Source organism: Ranitomeya imitator, chromosome 5 (assembly GCF_032444005.1).
Source record: "Ranitomeya imitator isolate aRanImi1 chromosome 5, aRanImi1.pri, whole genome shotgun sequence".
Classification (NCBI taxonomy): domain Eukaryota; kingdom Metazoa; phylum Chordata; class Amphibia; order Anura; family Dendrobatidae; genus Ranitomeya; species Ranitomeya imitator.
Window position 1 is genome coordinate 669955354 of NC_091286.1, and position 19042 is coordinate 669974395.

At 43.9% G+C, this 19042-nt stretch overlaps 1 protein-coding gene across 6 annotated transcripts in view; it reads right to left on the reverse strand.

Moving 5' to 3' along the window:
• LOC138638743 (cytochrome P450 2C23-like) overlaps positions 1 to 19042 on the reverse strand; it is a 761024-nt gene that overhangs the window by 341010 nt on the left and 400972 nt on the right. For all 6 annotated transcript variants that reach the window (XM_069728295.1, XM_069728292.1, XM_069728291.1 and 3 more), the window contains one exon: positions 9814 to 10002. In XM_069728295.1, coding sequence (XP_069584396.1) covers positions 9814 to 9990 — 177 coding nt within the window. In that variant the 5' untranslated portion in view covers positions 9991 to 10002. The remainder of the gene's footprint in view (positions 1 to 9813; positions 10003 to 19042) is intronic.

Sequence of the window (19042 nt, forward strand, 5' to 3'; positions counted from 1 at the left end):
AACTCCACTATGTGGTCAGACATCCAGGAGTTATTAAGAATAGAAGCAGTTGTTCCAGTACCCATTCCAGAGAGAGGCAAGAGCCATTATTCAAATCTATTCTCAATAAAAAAACATCTGAGATTCCCGGACGATCATAATCTCAAACCCCTAAACAGGTGGATAAGATACAAAAGATTCAAGCTGGAGTCCATAAGGTACACAATTCCCCTAATAGACAAGGATATGGTGATGTGCACCTTAGACTTCAAGAGTGCATACTATCACGTTCCAATCCACCCTTCCTACCAGAGATACCTAAGATTTGCTCTGATGAACAGAGGAGTAGTCCATCACTTCCAATTCAGGTGCCTTCCCTTTGGCCTAGCTTCGGCCCCCAGAATATTTACCAAACTGATGTTAGAGGTAGTCGCCTACTTGAGAAACCATGGTATTTCCATAGTACCATATCTGGACGACTTTCTAATAATGGCGAAATCCGAGAAGCTTCTCAGGATTGAGTGGGACTTTACAATTTCCATTCTACAGGGGCTAGGGTGGATTGTAAATTGGGAGAAATCAAATCTGGTCCCACATTTCAGAATAAAGTTTTTGGGAGTCATACTAGATTCCCACATCAAAATATCTTTTTTGACAGAAGAGAGGCAGGTGACGTTAATCGAAAACGTCCACCACTTCAGAAGAAATACATCCTCTATAAATTAAGCAATGAGGATTCTAGACTTAATGATGGCCTGTATCCCCTGTGTGAAGTGGAGTCAATTTCACTCACGGGGTTGCAGAAGGAGGTTTTGAAGGCCTGGGACAGAAGGCAATGTTCTTTGGACAAAAAGATGACTCTTTCTCTTTCAGGGAAGAAAGCACTAACTTGGTGGACCATCTCAGAAAACCTCAGGGTGGGAGTACCATGAATTCTTTATCCCTTTGTCACCATCACCACGGACGCCAGTCAGTATGGATGGGGCAGACACATAGAAGTATCATACAACCACGGGAAGTGGGATCCAGAAATGACAACCAAATCATTGAATTTTAGAGAGCTATATGCAATTTGGAAGGTGCTTTACCAGGCCCAGTCACAGATCAGAGGCAAGTACATAAAGATACTATCCGACAATGTTACAGCGGTGGCGTTTCTAAGACACCAAGGAGGCCTGAAGCACCCATCTTTACAGCATCTGGCAAACCAGATTTTCAGGTGGGCGGAAAACTCTCTTGAGTCCATCTCGGTACATCTGGAGGGAGCCAAGAACCAGGTGGCAGATTTTTTAAGAAGAACACCAATAGATCCCACAGAGTGGGAGTTGAATTCAGAAGTGTTCAACAGGCTGTGTCAACAGTGGGGAACACCACAAGTGGATCTCTTTGCCACTAGGTCAAATGCAAAGGCCAGAACATTTTTTTCGCTCAATCCTCTAGATGGGGCAGCAGGGGTCAACACGCTATCACATCCTTGGGAGAAGGATTCCTATACGCCTTCCCACCTCTTCCACTGATTCCGAGAACACTCAGGAAGATACGGGACAAGGGAGCAGCAGTGATCTTGGTAGTTCCTTTTTGGCCAAGAAGAAGCTGGTTCTTCCTACTAACCAGAATGTCAACGGAGAGACCTATTCTTCTACCTAAGAGGCCAGACCTTTTGTACCAAGGTCCGGTGTTCCACAACAACCCAAACTCACTCCAACTATCTGCTTGGATCCTGAACACCAGACCCTAAGATCCAGGGGCCTGACAGAAGATGTAATCACCACTAGGGTTGAGCGACTTTTATTTTTATAGGGTCGAGTCGGGTTTCACGAAACCCGACTTTCTCAAAAGTCGGGTCGAGTGAAATCGACCGATCCTATAGAAGGGTCGGGGTCGGCCGAAACACGAAACCCAATGCAGTGCAATGGGATACTAATGGTTCCCAGGGTCTGAAGGAGAGGAAACTCTCCTTCAGGCCCTGGGATCCATATTAATGTGTAAAATAAAGAATAAAAATAAAAAATAGGGATATACTCACCCTCGGACGCGCCCTGGTTCTAGCCGGCAGCCTTCCTTCCTAAGAATGAGCAAGTGTAGGACTTTTGATGACGTCGCGGCTTGTGATTGGTCGCGTGACCGCTCGTGTGACCACTCACACGACCAATTACAAGCCGCGACGTCACCGCAGGTCCTTCACTTGCTCATTTTTAGGAGGGGAGACTGCCGGTTAGAACCAGGGCACGTCCGAGGGTGAGTATATCAATATTTTTTATTTTTATTCTTTATTTTACACATAAATATGTATCCCGATACCGATTCCTGATATCGCAAAAATATCGGAACTCGGTATCGGAATTCCGATACCCGATAAGAAGATCGCCGACCTCATGGCCGACCCCTCACAGGGATTGGGTCGGGTTTCATGAAACCCAACTTTGCCAAAAGTCGGCGACTTCTGAAAATGACCAATCTGTTTAGCTCAACCCTAATCACCACGCACCAAGCAAGCAGGAAGTCGGTGACATCGGCGATCTGTGATAAAATCTGGAGACGATTTTGTACCTTTTTAGGAGAAGTTCCGGTAGATACTTCAAGTCCAGACATCCCTAAGATCCTCGACTTCCTACAATTAGGTTTTAAAAAAGGCCTTCGACCTAGTACTTTAAAAGTACAGATTTCGTTTCTTGGTGTCTTCTTTGACTCCTCTTTGGCCTCCCATCCTAGGATAGCAAGGTTCTCTAGAGCCATGCAAAGAATGAGACACCTTGTGAGGAAGTCATCTCCACCTTGGGACCTTAACTTAGTCCTTAATGCCCTGTGTAATTCTCTGTATCTCTTATTAGAGGACATAGATATAGTCAATCTCTTTTTTAAAACGGCTTTTTTGGTGGCCATGACTTCAGCTAAGAGATTAGGGGAGATGCGGGTTTTATCCATAAAGGATCCATATCTTCAGATTTTTGACGATAGAATAGTCTTAAGACTTGACCCGGCCTTTCTCCCCAAAGTAGTTTTATCTACAAATGTGAACCAAGAAGTAATCCTTCCCTCGTTCTGCCAACATCCTAGAAACCCAAAAGAAGAAGTCTATCATAATCTAGACGTTAGAGAGACAGATTTGAAATTTCTAAAGGCGACTGAGAGTTGGGGACGAGACAAGAACCTGTCCATACAGTATAGGGGACCAAATAAGGGTTGTAAATCAACAAGGGCAGCCATCACAAGGTGGTTAAAAACTAACAATAGACTTAGTGTATAGAGCTCAAGGGAAGGATCCTTGAGACATTCTTAGAGTTCATTCAACCCAAGCTGTAGCTACGTCATGGGCAGAAAGGGGGAGCTTCAACAGAACAGATCTGTAGGGTCGCAACTTGGACCAGTCTTACTACTTTTGCCAGACATTATAATCTAGATGTTGCTTCAGAGCAGTTACTTTTGGCTGAAAAGTATTACATGCAGTAGTCCCACCCTAAGATTATCATCCTTTGGTATTTCTCCAATGGTGCTGTCAGCTGGTTAACGGGGAAATGGTAATTAGACCTACCGGTAATTGTATTTTCAGGAATCCATCCTGACAGCACTACTAGTTCCCTCCCGCTGCAGAATTGGTGTTGTTTACTAATGTGATGTAACATTGGTGTAAGAATTGTTAATAAACTCTCTCGCACTTTCGCATCCATCCAGGTGTGGTACTTAGGAAAATCACTGGTGGGTGGTAGGGGGAGGGTCCCGCTTGTTGTTCCTGTCCCACTGAGGGTAAGAAGGACATCCTCCAATGGTGCTGTCAGGATTGATTCCTGTAAATACAATTACCGGTAGGCCTAATGACCGTTTTTTCAGTTGCACAAAGTTAGACAACCCGCCAAATCACATTTTGTCATTTGTTTAGGTTGGAATAAAGCTGTGGAGACCTGATCTGTAGGCCACAAAAAATTCTTGTTATTTGCGTCATACAGTAAGGAACCTAACTGTAAAATAGTTTGTAGCATCTAGTGTGTTATAGAAGCCTGATCCATAAGCCACAAAAAAGACTTGCTTTATTAACATCATACAGTAAGGGACCTGACTTGAAAATTGTTTGTAACATAACTTCTTTGTCATACAGGCCTCATCCAAACTCAAACAATCCTTTTTCTGTGACTAACACAATATAGCACACCATATTTCAACTTTGAGTTTACGGTTGCTGAAAATCAGCTGTTTGCAGAGATGGTGCAGCGTTTAAAATCTAATTTTTGTTGCTAATAATGTGCTCCTACCACACTATCTGAGCAACATGACTAGGAAAACGTGAGGCCTTGGTGGAAGGGGAATTAGGCTTGTTGTTCAAAAGTGTTCGTGGGGTAGGTAAAAATGTTTGTGAAAGCACAAGAGAAGTAACGTTCTATGCAAAGACCACTGACAATTTGTTACTTGACAGACTACACCACTACCATTCTTGGGCAGATGCACTGAGGTACACCTTATCGATGATGCCCAGAAAGAGCATGTACTCAAGTTGATGACAAGTGCCTCTTCAAGTGGCCTCTCCTCTTCCTCCACCTCAACATCACACCCAGTACAGTCCAGAGATGTGGTACCCAAATTCCCCTTGCTTCCCCCCAAGTCCCAACTATCTAACCACTCAACTGACTGTACGGAACCACAGATGGGTGAGTCTGATGGGACTCATATATCTGAGGCTCATGTGGACTGTACTGTGCTGTCAGGGCAAGAAGAGGAGGAGGGTGACTCCAATGGCGAGGCATGTGATAACACAGGAGATGATGATTATGATGAGGTGTTAGATCCCAGATGGCGGGAACATAGAGGCACTCAGCTAAATAGGTCATCTGAGGTGGAAGACGAAGAGGTTGCATTGCGCCGTCCATCGCAGACACATGGTGTGGCAGCCATGATGAGATATGCATCATCAGCCACAACTGTGCCTCTGATCTGCATCATCGACGGGTCTGCAGCACGCAGGGGTGGCAAGGGGTGCCTTTTATGACACTACAAAGGATGAGCCAACTCACGTAATCTGCCAAATTTGCAAAAAAAACAGTTGAGGTAAAAAGTGCAATAATTTGACTACTACAGGTGTGAACCTTCACATGTGCAATCAACATGCTTTACTGTGGGAATTCCACTGCACAAAATGCAGACCAGCAGACCTCAACAACCAACAGCTGCTCCATCAATCGCATCTGTTGCCTCTTCCTCCCTCTCTGTTATTGTTCCAACTATTGAGACAGCAGAACTTTGGGTTCTTTACCCACTCCAGTCACGCTGACTGAGAGGCTTGTAACGGGGTCTACTGTGCTGTAGTACCTCTTTCAGCACCCCCCGTGTTTCAGGAGGTCCATTCTGCTTTTGCTGGATTCTGAATGAAGGACGCTGGCTAGGATTTCTTGATTACATGGGAGCATATAAAAGCTGACTGCTACTCCAGGTATTTCCAGTCTAAAAAGAACCCACTTTATTTACAGCACACAGAATGTATAACACAGATACACAGGGCAGGCCAATAGGAAAACATCCGGCCAGACATACATTACAATAGCTGCAGGGGGCCGGAGCCTGCTGGTATTTACTGGGGAAATTACAAAGGTGGGGGGAGGACAGAAGGAGGATATCTTGTCCTCTCTGCCCAGGGATGCAGCCTGTGGACTGATGCATTTCACATGGAACCTATTATACATAATATATATATATATATATATATATATATATATATATATATATATATATATATATATATATAGCATAACATATTCTTGGTGCTGGGGGTTCTGTAACAAGGCTGCTTTCAGCTGAAATGGAAGTGGACATGCCTGCTTTTATTTGACCAGTTAAAGGGAATGATCACACCACAAGTTTCTCAATCCACAGTAACCTCTCTGCCTTCACCTCTCTCACGATACAGCAGTTTGTCCAGTTCACCATACTCCACCCTCTCACAGCACTGCAGCCAGCCAACGGTTCCACAGTTGTGGTCACGTAAATGATTGTTTCTTCCTATGCATGACAAAGCTAAGAGGTTGAACTCCACCAGTCATACAGCTGAAGAATTTTAGACAGCTCTCCAGGCTGAGTTTGATCAATGGTTGTCTCTGCTGAACCTGAATTCAGGGAAGGCCATGTCTGATCATAGTGCGAAGCTCGTGGTGGCCCTACAGTGAGGCAAGATCACACATGTGCCTTGTATGGCTCACATCCTAAACCTGGCGGTACAGCATTTTCTCAGCCACTATCCAGGCCTGGGTGAGCTGTTTCACAAAGCACAAAAGCTGTGTACTTATTTCCGCAGTTCGCCCATGTCTGCTCATCAACTTGCATCAATACAGAGGTGTTTGTCTATACCAGTTAACAGGTTAATATACCGACATGGTGGAATTCCATTCTGCACATGATGCAGGGACTGTAGCAGCAGCAATGAGCCCTGATGCAGTATGTCATGCCATATAGCCTAGGCCAACGCAGTACGGATGTGGTGCATATCATGATTACACAGCGGGCATAGAGCAAGGACCTCTGCACCTTTCCTGCACAGTTTCAAAATGGCTGACGACACTGTCATCAGCATCACTATCCCGGTCATCTTTATGCTGGAGCAGTATTTGAATAGCCTGTGGGAGGAGATGGTGGTCCCAGAAGAAGAGGAGGAAGCAGAGGAGGAAGCGAAAGGGAAACCATTGTCTCTAAGTTCAAGACTGTCCTCACACAGGTGGGTGGCAAGGGAGGGTGGATTACTGCAATCCAGGGTGGCTGGTGATAACATAAATTGTTATCAAAGGTGCAAGATCCGAGGAACAACTGGAAGATGAAGAGGTGATGGATGAGCAACTGTCAAATGAAGCAGATTATCCCCCTCTTTCTGTTGTTTGTTGTTGGTGGGAAGGGACAGAGGAAACAAGCCTCATTGTTACCCAACCTCCAACACAGTATCGACTTGGAACTCATGGTAGAGCCCGACTATAGTAATGATTAGGAATATTGCTGACTAATGGTTTGCCACTTTATTAAATCCACATTATAAAACCAAATTTTGCCAGATTCTTCCCTCCCTAGAAAGGGACTCACGAATGCTGTATTATCGAAACACGCTTTTACACAATCTTAAGAGAGCTTTTCCCCAAGACAGCAGTGAAGCACACAGTTTACATCACAGCTCTAGACTTCCAACCTCCAGCATGTCAATTAGTCAATGCCAAAACATGAGCAGTAGCAGTGTTTGAAGTGGAATAAGCAATTTCTGTGAGTCTTTTGACACTGTTTTAGACCAACTCGTGCACCAGAACAACAGAGTCCAAATCTTGCTAGTGGTGAACAAATGGAGAGGATATGTTATGATCCTATGGTAGGATTTGAGCAGGAGCCTCGGGAGTTAATGCTGGTAGCCTTCCTTTGGATAGGGGAGGGCTTTTTATAGCTGCTTGAGGCTTGCATCCTTGTCAGTTATACTTCTGCCCTCGGCTGAGTTAAGGGACCCCTGTATGCTTGTGTGTTTGTGCCTTGTGCCTGCCTTGTGAGTTTGTATCCTGTTTTGACCCGGCCTGTCCCCAATGTTTCACTTGCCTGTCGATTAGGTTCTGTCTGTGGATTATCTGGTTCTCTGACCCCGACTTAGTTTCTGACTTCCCTTTCAGTTGTTCCCTCAGCTCTGTTTATACCTGCTCGGTTTCTTGACACCTGCTTCTACCCGGTTATTCTTCTGTTTACACGCTTGTCGGCGCCCAAGCCGGTCACCCCCCCAGTACTACCCTCAGTGCTCCGCTGATCGCTCCGGAAGCTCCGACGGCTGGCCCTGCCCCAACCCATCCTCCTGCTAGCACATGCCACAGGTCCTGCATGCCTTGCGATGGTGCTGTTGTGTTTACAGGTGCTGTCTACCCATCCCGCTCTGTGCTGTGCGGACTCATGTCTGGACCGGGAAAGGTCGGTCACGGGGTCCGCGACAGGATGGTGCAAGAGTATCTAGAACTAAATATCAATACCATCAGGGAGGGTTTGGACCATTTCACATTTTGGTCTTCCAAAATGGATGAGTGACCGACGCTTGCCTCACATGCCTTGGAGGTTATATTGTGCCTGTCAGCCAGCGTTCTCTCAGACCGTTTCTTCAGTGCTGCTGGTGGTGTCCTGACCAATAAGCGCAGCTGGCTGTCCTTTGAAAGTATAGACCACATAGCTTTCATTAAGATGAACAAGTCATGGATCTCCAAGGACTTTTGCACCCCAATTGCAGACTGTACAGGCTAGGCGATATTGCATTTTTTAGTGTGATGCATTAATGTCACGTAACTTCAATCTTTCATAACTTTAGTGTGGCTTCTGTGCCTGTTGTGGCTGCTGCTCCTGCTGCTGATGATAACACAAATTTGTGGGTAATGTGAACAGTCATGGTTGGTCTACATCTGCTGGGTTATCTGTAGTAGAAGACGTCTCGGTCCCAATTATACTATGTTTATTCTTGTGACAGTTATTCCACTTCGGCGGTGTCAGGTAATCAGTTTTTAAAATGTGAACACTCCTGGTTGAGTGTCCATCTGCTGCATTGGGTGTAGTGAAAGACCTGTTGGTCCCTATTATATTATTTCTACTGTGGTGAAATTGATTCCACTTTGGTGGTGTAAGGTCCTTATTTGTTTAAATGTGAACACTCCTTGTTGGGTGTCCATCTGCTGGATTGGGTATAGTGGAAGACTTGACGGTCCCTATTTTACTATTTGTACTATGGTGAAATTGATGCCACTTTGATGGTGGCTGCCAATAATTTTTGGAAATGTGACTACTCATGGTTAGGTCTCTTTCATGCGTTCTGTCTGTAGCAGTAAGCCTCCAACACCATCAGGCCTCCACCACCTTGGACTCAACTACCCGTGTTACTATCCTTAAATTTTTCTGATAATGGTAGTCTACAAAACTGATATTTGTGCCACCTGAGTGTGGCTCAGCATGAAAGCAGGCAGAGGTGTTGCATGTGCTATCAGGGATCCTAGCAAAGGGGCCGTATGCCGATCCCTCACCGACATAGTCTTACTGTGATATTCATTGGAAAGATATAAATGCTGTTCCAGACTCCGATACCTCATTCCTGGCTATTTGTTGTGCCATGCTAAAATCTGTACTGGGGGAGAAATTAGGCCAATTTCCTGGTGTCTGCCGCTCATTTGATGCGTTTTGGCGGCATTTGTGGCCGTTATAAGATGTTGTGCTTTTGTTTGTTTTTGCATCTCATTAACGTGAATGGTGTTCCGTAATGATCGTTGAATATTTGATGAATTAATTAGTGAATATTGCAAATTTGGCGAACGTAATCTGAACTGAACATTCAAATATTCGCTCATCGCTAGTTAGATTGCCTGCAAAGTAGATTGTGTCTGCTCGGCATACATGAATTGACAGAATTATGCGCTAAGTATCATAGATTTTAACTATTTTCTGGAGAAGAAATACAATTCCACTTTCATATATTTCATGTTTACATGCAATAGCACTAAAGAGTACAACTTAATTTATTAGTCCAATTGGTATGAATATGGGATACATGCGCAGTACCTGGCCACAGCTGCCATTAAATTGATGGAGCTGTGCAGCTCCGCAACTGAGCATTCCTGACCCCAAGAAGAGCTGATCTCACCCTCACGGATCAGACATTTATGATGTATCATTAAGGCTTTTTGAAAAGTTGCTGAATCTAATTACATTGGAATAAAATTTGAGGCACATTAATTCAAGGTATGAAGTCAAAACCGTACAAAAGTATTAACAAGTAAAGCCATATGCAATTTTAACACTTCTCCAAGAATAAGAATCCCAATTTAATGCACAGTATGTCAGTACATACAGCGGACCGTCTCTTACCTCTGTGAAGGACTTTTGGGGTTTTGATGTGTTGATCACATGCATATTTCCTATGATCGGTAAAGGCACAGGACCAGGAGGGAGGTTCATGGATTTTTTCTGGTTCTGAAAAGCTTTGACCAGAAATAAAATGACCACAAAGGACACAAGAACCAAGATGAGATCCACCGTGACCATGTCTGCAAAAGCCTAGAAAACAGGGAATAAAATGGAGGTAATTCAATATTAAGTATTCTCAGAATTAGGGAACCTCTCTAGAACTCTGCCACAGGAGCAACGATACAAAAATATCCTGGGAGGGTTGGATACTTTAAAGAAACAGTACAGACAACTAATACCCAGCAATGAAAGAGTGGACTGTGACAAAATGAAAATCAAATCTGTGTCTTCCTGTGTCCTGTACCCTTCCTCAAATCCAACAATAGGCGAAAACAACATCAGCTCAGCCCTGATTGTTCCCTGAAAAGCCACTTTCCCTTGCCCGGACTCACAGGGCATGGCGTCCATCAGTGGTGATATAATCTGAAAGCCACAAAACTTTCATGATAAATTCAATGTTCTCTCATGCGTAAATCTAATGAGAAATAAAATTTATAATTTAGAAAATCAGTTCCTTCTGTGCGTATAAAATATACCTTTTAGTAAGTGCAGGCGGCTCCTCACCTCGTCCCCGAGCTCAGGTGAATCAATGCAGTCAATATAAGATCCACATAAGCTTTAGACAAAGACCTGCACTTGGGTTCATATTTATGACCTATCTGGTTCATGAAGTGAGTAATTAGCAGGTGTCGAAAAACAAGCTTAAAAAATGGGACCCAACAAGCTTAATCACCCTCCCAAAACAATCAGACAGAATATTAATGACATAAAGACAAACAATAAAATCATCTATTCTCTAAGTTATCCCAAGGAGCCCCAACCGTCCTCGCTTATAGCTGGTCTACTGGTCAACACAGGAAAAGCTGGGAGTATCGTCATTGTGAACATCTTAAGGTTATGTTCTCCTGCAATGTTTTGAAGTGTGGTTTTTTTTTCAATTTTTTGGGAACAGATTACATGTCTGCTTGCTTAATAAAGTTAGTTTAATTCTCAAAAAACCCTTGTTGCATTTTTTTTTCAATTTCCCATTGATTTTTATGGGTGCAAAAAGCAGGAAAAAATGGCAGGTTTCCTCATTTGGCATCATTTTCATCACTCATGTCTTCCTTGATACATTTAGATTTCCTTGATACATTCCCTTTATTGTCTACCAAAGCAAATGGCTTTGGCTAGTAATAGATGAAAATCAGCACTGTGTGAACATACCGGTCTACTTTCTCATTTTCCTACTAAAAAGTACAAATTATTTCTGAATGAGCGCACTGATTCCCATTCCACCCATGATAACCTTGTCATCTGCCATCTTCAAAAGACGTGAAAATAAAAAAAAAACAATATTCCTCACTAGTGATGAGCGAATGTGCTCGCCTCTACTCGTTACTGGCCCAAGTATCACTATGCTCGGTCTACTCGTTGAGCATCGAGCATTCCCGGGATTGAGGTCTCCACCCAGAATTTTTGGCGGACTTTAGAGACCCAATCATGCTGCAGGGATTGTCTGCCAGGCCATGAAACGCCGCAGCCATCTTTGTTGTGCTTGTGCAGTGATTGGCTGGGCCGTACAGCATCATCACGAGTATAAGAGACCTGGCGCCACCCTGCTCGCCGCATTCTGCTCCCGACTTAGCGAGTGTAGGGAGAGCTGCTGCAGAAATAGGGTCAGATTTGTGCTTTTAATAGTTAGTGCAGGTCTGCAACTATTCAGTCCGCAACTCCAAAGAAACCAACAGTCCTTTTTAGGGCTAATTCATGGATCCCGAGATTGCAGCGCTAGGTAGACAGGGCACAGCATGTCCACATCAGTGCAAGGCCTGCAGGCACTGTATTTCTGTACATTGCTCCCACTGCATCCCTACCAAAGGTCCAGAACTGTCTGCTGCTGCTTATTTACTATATATCTAGTTGCAGTTTTCATTTTTTTTTTCTTTTTTCCAAAAATTCACCTCCACAAAAAAAATATGCAGTCTGTTATGTCATACTGAGTCCTGGTGCATCGTTAAAAAAATCATAGTTTGTCAGGCATAGTTGTGTGTGCTAGCCTTGTTTTTTTGTTTTTAAATTCACCAAAAAACAAAAAAGGTCTCATATATAGTCGTGCTCCAAGATTGGGCATTTTAGGCTGGTTTTCCACTGTTTGTGCTGTCTGTTACTCTTCTTATAAACAGCACTATTTTCCATTAACCCCTTTCTGACATTCTGACATCGGACGTACTATCCCAAATGACCACCGACGGGATAGTACGTCATACATGATCGGCCGCGCTCACGGGGGGAGCGCGGCCGATCGTGGCCAGGTGTCAGCTGACTATCGCAGCTGACATCTGGCACTATGTGCCAGGAGCGGTCACAGACCACCCTGGCACATTAACCCCCGGCACACTGCGATCAAACATGATCGCAGTGTTCCGGCAGTATAGGGAAGCATCGCGCAGGGAGGGGGCTCCCTGCGTGCTTCCCTGAGACCCTCGGAGCAGCGTGATGTGATCGCGCTGCTGCGAGGGTCTCTTACCTCCTCCTCCCTGCAGCAGGCCCAGATCCAAAATGGCCCCTGCATCCGGGTCCTGCAGGGAGGTGGCTTCACTGCGCCTGCTCAGAGCAGGCGCCGGGAAGCCTCCCTGATGTGCACGTAAGATCGCTGATCTGACACAGTGCACAGCAAAGTGTCAGATCAGCGATCTTACACTATAACATCATGCCCCCCCTTTGGGCAATGTTATAGTGTAAAAGAAAATTCACATGTGTAAAAAAAAAAAAATTCCTAAAGAAATAAATAAATATTGTTCCTATAAATACATTTCTTTATCTAAAAAAACCAAAACAATAAAAGTACACATATTTAGTATCGCCGCGTCCGTAACGACCCCACCTATAAAACTATATCACTAGTTAACCCCTTCAGTGAATACCGAAAAAAAAACGAAGCAAGAAACGCTTTATTATCATACCGCCAAACAAAAAGTGAAATAACACGCAATCAAAAAGACGGATATAAATAAACATGGTACCGCTAAAAACATCTTATCCCGCAAAAAATGAACCACCATACAGCATCATCAGCGAAAAAATAAAAGTTATAGTCCTCAGAATAAAGCAATGCCAAAATAATTATTTTTTCTATAAAATAGTTTTTATCGTATAAAAGCACCAAAACATAAAAAAAATATAAATGAGGTATCGCTGTAATCGTACTGACCCGAAGAATAAAACTGCTTTATCAATTTTACCAAACGCGGAACGGTATAAACGCCTCCCCCAAAAGAAATTCATAAATAGCTGGTTTTTGGTCATTCTGCCTCACAAAAATCAGATTAAAAAGCGATAAAAAAATGTCACGTGTCCGAAAATGTTACCAATAAAAACGTCAACTCATCCCGCAAAAAACAAGAGCTCATATGACTCTGTGGACCCAAATATGGAAAAATTATAGCTCTCAAAATGTGGTAACGCAAAAAATATTTTTTGCAATAAAAAGAGTCTTTCAGTGTGTGACGGCTGCCAATCATAAAAATCCGCTAAAAAACCCGCTATAAAAGTAAATCAAATCCCTCTTCATCACCCCCTTAATTATTGAAAAATTAAAAAATTAAAAAAATGTATTTATTTCCATTTTCCCGTTAGGGTATGTTCACACGATGCAGATTTAGTGCAGAATTAGTGCAGTTCTGCAGCAGATTTTTCTGCTGCAGAAACGCTGCAGAACTGCACTGTGATTTACAGTGCAATGTAAATCAATGTGAAAAAAAAGCTGTGCACATGGTGCAGAAAAATCCGCGCAGAAATGCTGCAGATTTCAAAGAAGTGCATTTCGCTTCTTTTGTGCAGTTCTGCTGTGTTTCTGCACCCCTCCATGATAAAGATCTGCAGTGGTAAAATCTGCACCAAAACTGCACTAAAACTGCACTAAACCTGCAACAAAAACTGCAGAAAATCTGCACCTATGGATTCTGCCAGGAGATGCAGATTTATTGCAGAAAATTCTGCACCACATTTCCTATGTGTGCACATAGCCTTAGGGCTAGTGTCAGGGTTAGGGCTAGGGTTAGGGCTAGGGTTAGATTGAAGGCTAGGGTTAGGGTTAAGGTTAGGGCTAGGGTTAGGGTTGGGGTTAGGGCTAGGGTTAGGATTAGGGCTAGGGTTAAGGCTACAGTTAGGGTTGGGGCTAAAGTTAGGGTTAGGGTTGGGTCTAAAGTAAGGGTTAGGGTATGGATCATATTTATGGTTGAGAATAGGGTTGGGATTAGGGTCAGGGGTGTGTCAGGGTTAGAGGTGTGGTTAGGGTTACCGTTTGTATTGGGGTTAGGGGTGTGTTTGGATTAGGGTTTCAGTCACAGTTGGGGGTTTCCACTGTTTAGGCACATCAGGGGCTCTCCAAACATGACATGGCGTCCAATCTCATTTCCAGCCAATTCTGCGTTGAAAAAGTAAAACAGTACTCCTTCCCTTCCGAGCTCTCCCGTGCGACCAAACAGGGGTTTACCCCAACATATCGGGTATCAGCATACTCAGGACAAATTAGACAACAACTTTTGGGGTCCTATTTCTCCTGTTACCCTTGGAAAATACAAAACTGGGGGCTAAAATATAATTTTTGTGGAAATTTTTTTTTTTAATTTTCACGGCTCTGCGTTATAAACTGAAGTGAAACACTTGGGGGTTCAAAGTTCTCACAACACATCTAGATAAGTTCCTTGGGGAGTCTAGTTTCCAATATGGGGTCACTTGTGGGGGGTTTCTACTGTTTAGGTACATTAGGGGCTCTGCAAACGCAATGTGACGCCTGCAGACCATTCCATTTAAGTCTGCTTTCCAAATGGCGCTCCCTCCCTTCTGAGCCCTCACATGCGCCCAAACTGAGGTCCCCCCCACATGTAGGGTATCAGTGTACTCAGGACAAATTGGACAACAACTATTGGGTCCAATTTCTCCTGTTACCCTTGCGAAAATACAAAACTGGGGGCTAAAAATAATTTTTGTGGGAATCACTTGGGGGTTCAAAGCTCTCACAACACATCTAGATGAGTTCCTTAGGGGGTCTACTTCCCAAAATGGTGTCACTTGTGGGGGGTTTCAATGTTTAGGCACATGAGGGGCTCTCCAAACGCAACATGGCATCCCATCTCAATTCCAGTCAATTTTGCATTGAAAAGTCAAATGTCGCTCCATCCCTTCCGAGCTCTCCCTTGCGTCCAAACAGTGGTTTACCCCCACATATGGGGTATTAGCGTACTCAGGACAAATTGTATAAAAACTTTGGGGTCCAATTTCTTCTCTTACCCTTGGGAAAATAAAAAATTGTGGGAAAAGATTATTTTTGTGAAAAAATATGATTTTTTATTTTTACGGCTCTGCATTATAAACTTCTGTGAATCACTTAATGGGTCAAAGTGCTCACCACACATCTAGATAAGTTCATTAGGGGGTCTACTTTTCAAAATGGTGTCACTTGTGGGGGGTTTCAATGTTTAGGCACATCAGAGGCTCTCCAAACCCAACATGGAGTGCCATCTCAATTCCTGTCAATTTTGCATTGAAAAGTCAAATGGCGCTCCTTCGCTTCCGAGCTCTGCCATGCGCCCAAACAGTGGTTTACCCCCACATATATGGTATCAGCGTACTCAGGACAAATTGTACAACAACTTTTGGGGTCCGTTTTCTCCTGTTACCCTTGGTAAAATAAAACAAATTGGAGCTGAAGTAATTTTTTTGTGAAAAAAAGTTAAATGTTCATTTTTATTTAAACATTCCAAAAATTCCTGTGAAACACCTGAAGGGTTAATAAACTTCTTGAATGTGGTTTTGAGCACCTTGAGGGGTGCAGTTTTTAGAATGGTGTCAAACTTGGTTATTTTCTATCATATAGATCCTTTAAAATGACTTCAAATAAGATGTGGTCCCTAAAAAAAAAATTGTGTTGTAAAAATGAGAAATTGCTGGTCAACTTTTAACCCTTATAACTCCCTAACAAATAAAAAATTTGGTTCCAAATTTGTGCTGATGTAAAGTAGACAGGTGGGAAATGTTACTTATTAAGTATTTTGTGTGACATATCTCTGTAATTTAATTGCATAAAAATTAAAAGTTGGAAAATTGCAAAATTTTCAAAATGTTCGCCAAATTTCTATTTTTTTCACAAATAAATGCAGGAAATATCAAAGAAGTTTTACCATTATTATGAAGTACAATATGTCATGAGAAAAAAAATGTCAGAATCACTGAGATCTGTTGAAGCGTTCCAGAGTTATAACCTCATAAAGGGACAGTGGTCAGAAATGTAAAAATTGGCCCGGTCATTAACGTGCAAACCACCCTTGGGGGTAAAGGGGTTAAAAAAATAAAGGCCACATATTTGGCAGTGTGATATTTCATGACAGGCCTCATATATCTGTGAGCTCCAAGTTTGGCCATTGTAGGCCGGTTTCCCACCTTTTTTTACTGTCTGTTACTCTACTTATATACAGCACGTTTTACATTACAAAAAATACAGGCCACATATTTGCCAGTGTGGTATTTCCGTGACAGGCCTCATATATCTGTGCGCTCCAAGTTTGGGCATTGTAGGCCGGTTTCTGACTTTTTTTTACTGTTACTCTACTTATATAAAGCAATTTTTTGCATTTAAAAAATTCAACAAACCCCAAACAAAATGTAATACAGTCTGTAATGTCAGGCTGAGGACTGGTGTTTGTGTTTGAAAAATCATAGCTTTGCAGGCATACTGATCAGATATAGTTTAGCGCTAAATAAATGCATTTGTGTTGAGCTTTAAAAATAGGGCAGTAGTCCATTTAAAATGGTCAAGGCAAGGGATGGGGAAGTGGACGTGATGATGACGGTGCATGCAGAGGACAAGGCCGTGGCCAAGCTGAAAGTGGGCCACAACAAAGACCCACATCTTCTCGCTTGACCTTCCTGTCCCAGATTCTAGGGGACCGCAGCACACCACTATTGAAGCCAGAGCAGTGTGAAACGGTTGTTAGGGGGGGTGGAGTGGCCAACTGGTGAAGGAGCAAGACGTGCTTTTACTGTGCTCCTTTGTCAGCTGCAAAAATCTATAGCATCCATAGCCCTATAAACTCCATCCATACCTCTACAAGGTGGCATTTATCTCCCCTAAGACTTGGGGATCGCCATTTGCCCTTTTTGGGTCTCTAACGGGAGTCCCGGGCACAGCGCAGCACAGGGGCCTACAAATAGGCCTGAAGCCAACAGAAGGTACTCCTATCCCACCTGCAACCTGAGGCACCCAGCGAATCTTCTCTAACCAGAGGACAACAGCAAGTAAGGAGGTGAGAGTATACACCCTTTATTTAGCCGAAACCAGAGTACATCTCCGGACAAACTCTGGTGTCTGGAGGCGGGAAGAGGGTTCAAGGCGGGAGACAGGCCGCGATCTCCAGGCGATCCACCCCCACCCGCTGCTCACTACTTACTGAGGCGGCTGCTGAGACCTCACTCTGCCAGAGACGGGACGGCGCACCGCTAAGAAATACCCCTCATCGCTCACCTGGTGAGCGATTGGCCCGGAGCTATCTTGTAGCTGCGGTGCGCTCCTCCTCGCGGCGCTTTCCCACACCTGGAGTCCCATCGCAGCAGTCGGCTGTGGGCTGCTGGTGAGGAGAGACACGTCAGCTCAACTTAGGCCACGAGAGGTGATCAGACCCGACCGCTGTTACCTGCAGTAGATGCAGATGAGCCCTGAGGTGAATGGGCTTTGTGAGCACTTTGCTGCTAGCCTCCACTCCCGCAGCAGAGGAGCTCGATCGGATCCCCCCGATGAAAAGTGTCCACAAATAACGATTAGGGGCTGTGTTGACCCCCCCCTTGACTTGAACTACCTAAGGGGACCCACTGTTTTTGTCTTAGTAGAGGACAACTGTCTATTGAAGGGTGATTGAGACGAGAGTGGAGGCACTAGTGGATTTCCTACCAAAACAAGAGACACACTTTTTTTTTGCATCCTCTGCCTGAGGAGACGGGTTTTGTCTACATAACAGCCCTCACTGACGATTAGCCTTGTAGCCACAACCTTGATCCCTAAACGTACCTTCACACTGAACGATATCGCTAGCGATCCGTGACGTTGCAGCGTCCTGGCTAGCGATATCGTTCAGTTTGACACACAGCAGCGATCAGGATCCTGCTGTGCCATTGTTGGTCGGAGCAGAAAGTCCAGAACTTTATTTCGTCGCTGGACTTCCCGCAGACATCGCTGAATCGGCGTGTGTGACGCCGATTCTGCGATGTCTTCACTGGTAACCAGGGTAAACATCGGGTTACTAAGCACAGCTTAGTAACCCGATGTTTACCCTGGTTACCAGGGGACTTCACATAGTTGGTCGCTGGAGAGCTGTCTGTGTGACAGCTCTCCAGTGACCACACAGCGACGCTGCAGCGATCGGGATCGTTGTCTAGATCGCTGCAGCGACGCTAAATGTGACGGTACCTTAAGGCCACATAAACTTCTTGGAAACTGGTATCCATAGAAACAATCAGATAATAAGGAATCTATTGTTACCTGAAGGCAATTATATGGTGTTAAGCTGACATCTAGTGGCTAAAATAAGAACAGGAGCTTTCTGATACTCATTACTGCGTTCGCAGCATCTGAACTATCCAGCTACCTTACTAGTACTGGAATAATATGGAATTATAACCACCTTATCTGCTGACTAGAGGAGGAATCAAAAGCTTCTTTTGTATATCATCACACTACAAAATGGTTAAATCAGGTGCTAAAACACCCAGATCAGCCAAAACAAGCTCTCTAGCTACTCAATCAGACCTGGATAAATATTTAAAGAAACGCCTCAATAATCCAAGTGCTGCCAAAACAAACTACCCGTCACATTTACCTCCAGAAGGGGAAACAGATACAGACATGGAAAGTGACTCTGATATAGGATCTGACTCTAAAGACCAGCCGGTGACACGTTCTTTTATCAAACGAATCTTATCTAAGGCACTAGAGCCTATAGGAAAAGAATTAACCGATATCAAACAGGAGATCTCCCAACAAGGCAATAGACTGGAATTCTTGGAAAAGGCACAAAGTAGCGGAGCAGAATATTCCAATGCTATATTATCTTGCATCAAAGCCCAAGAAGGACAATTACAAATTGTCCACTCCACT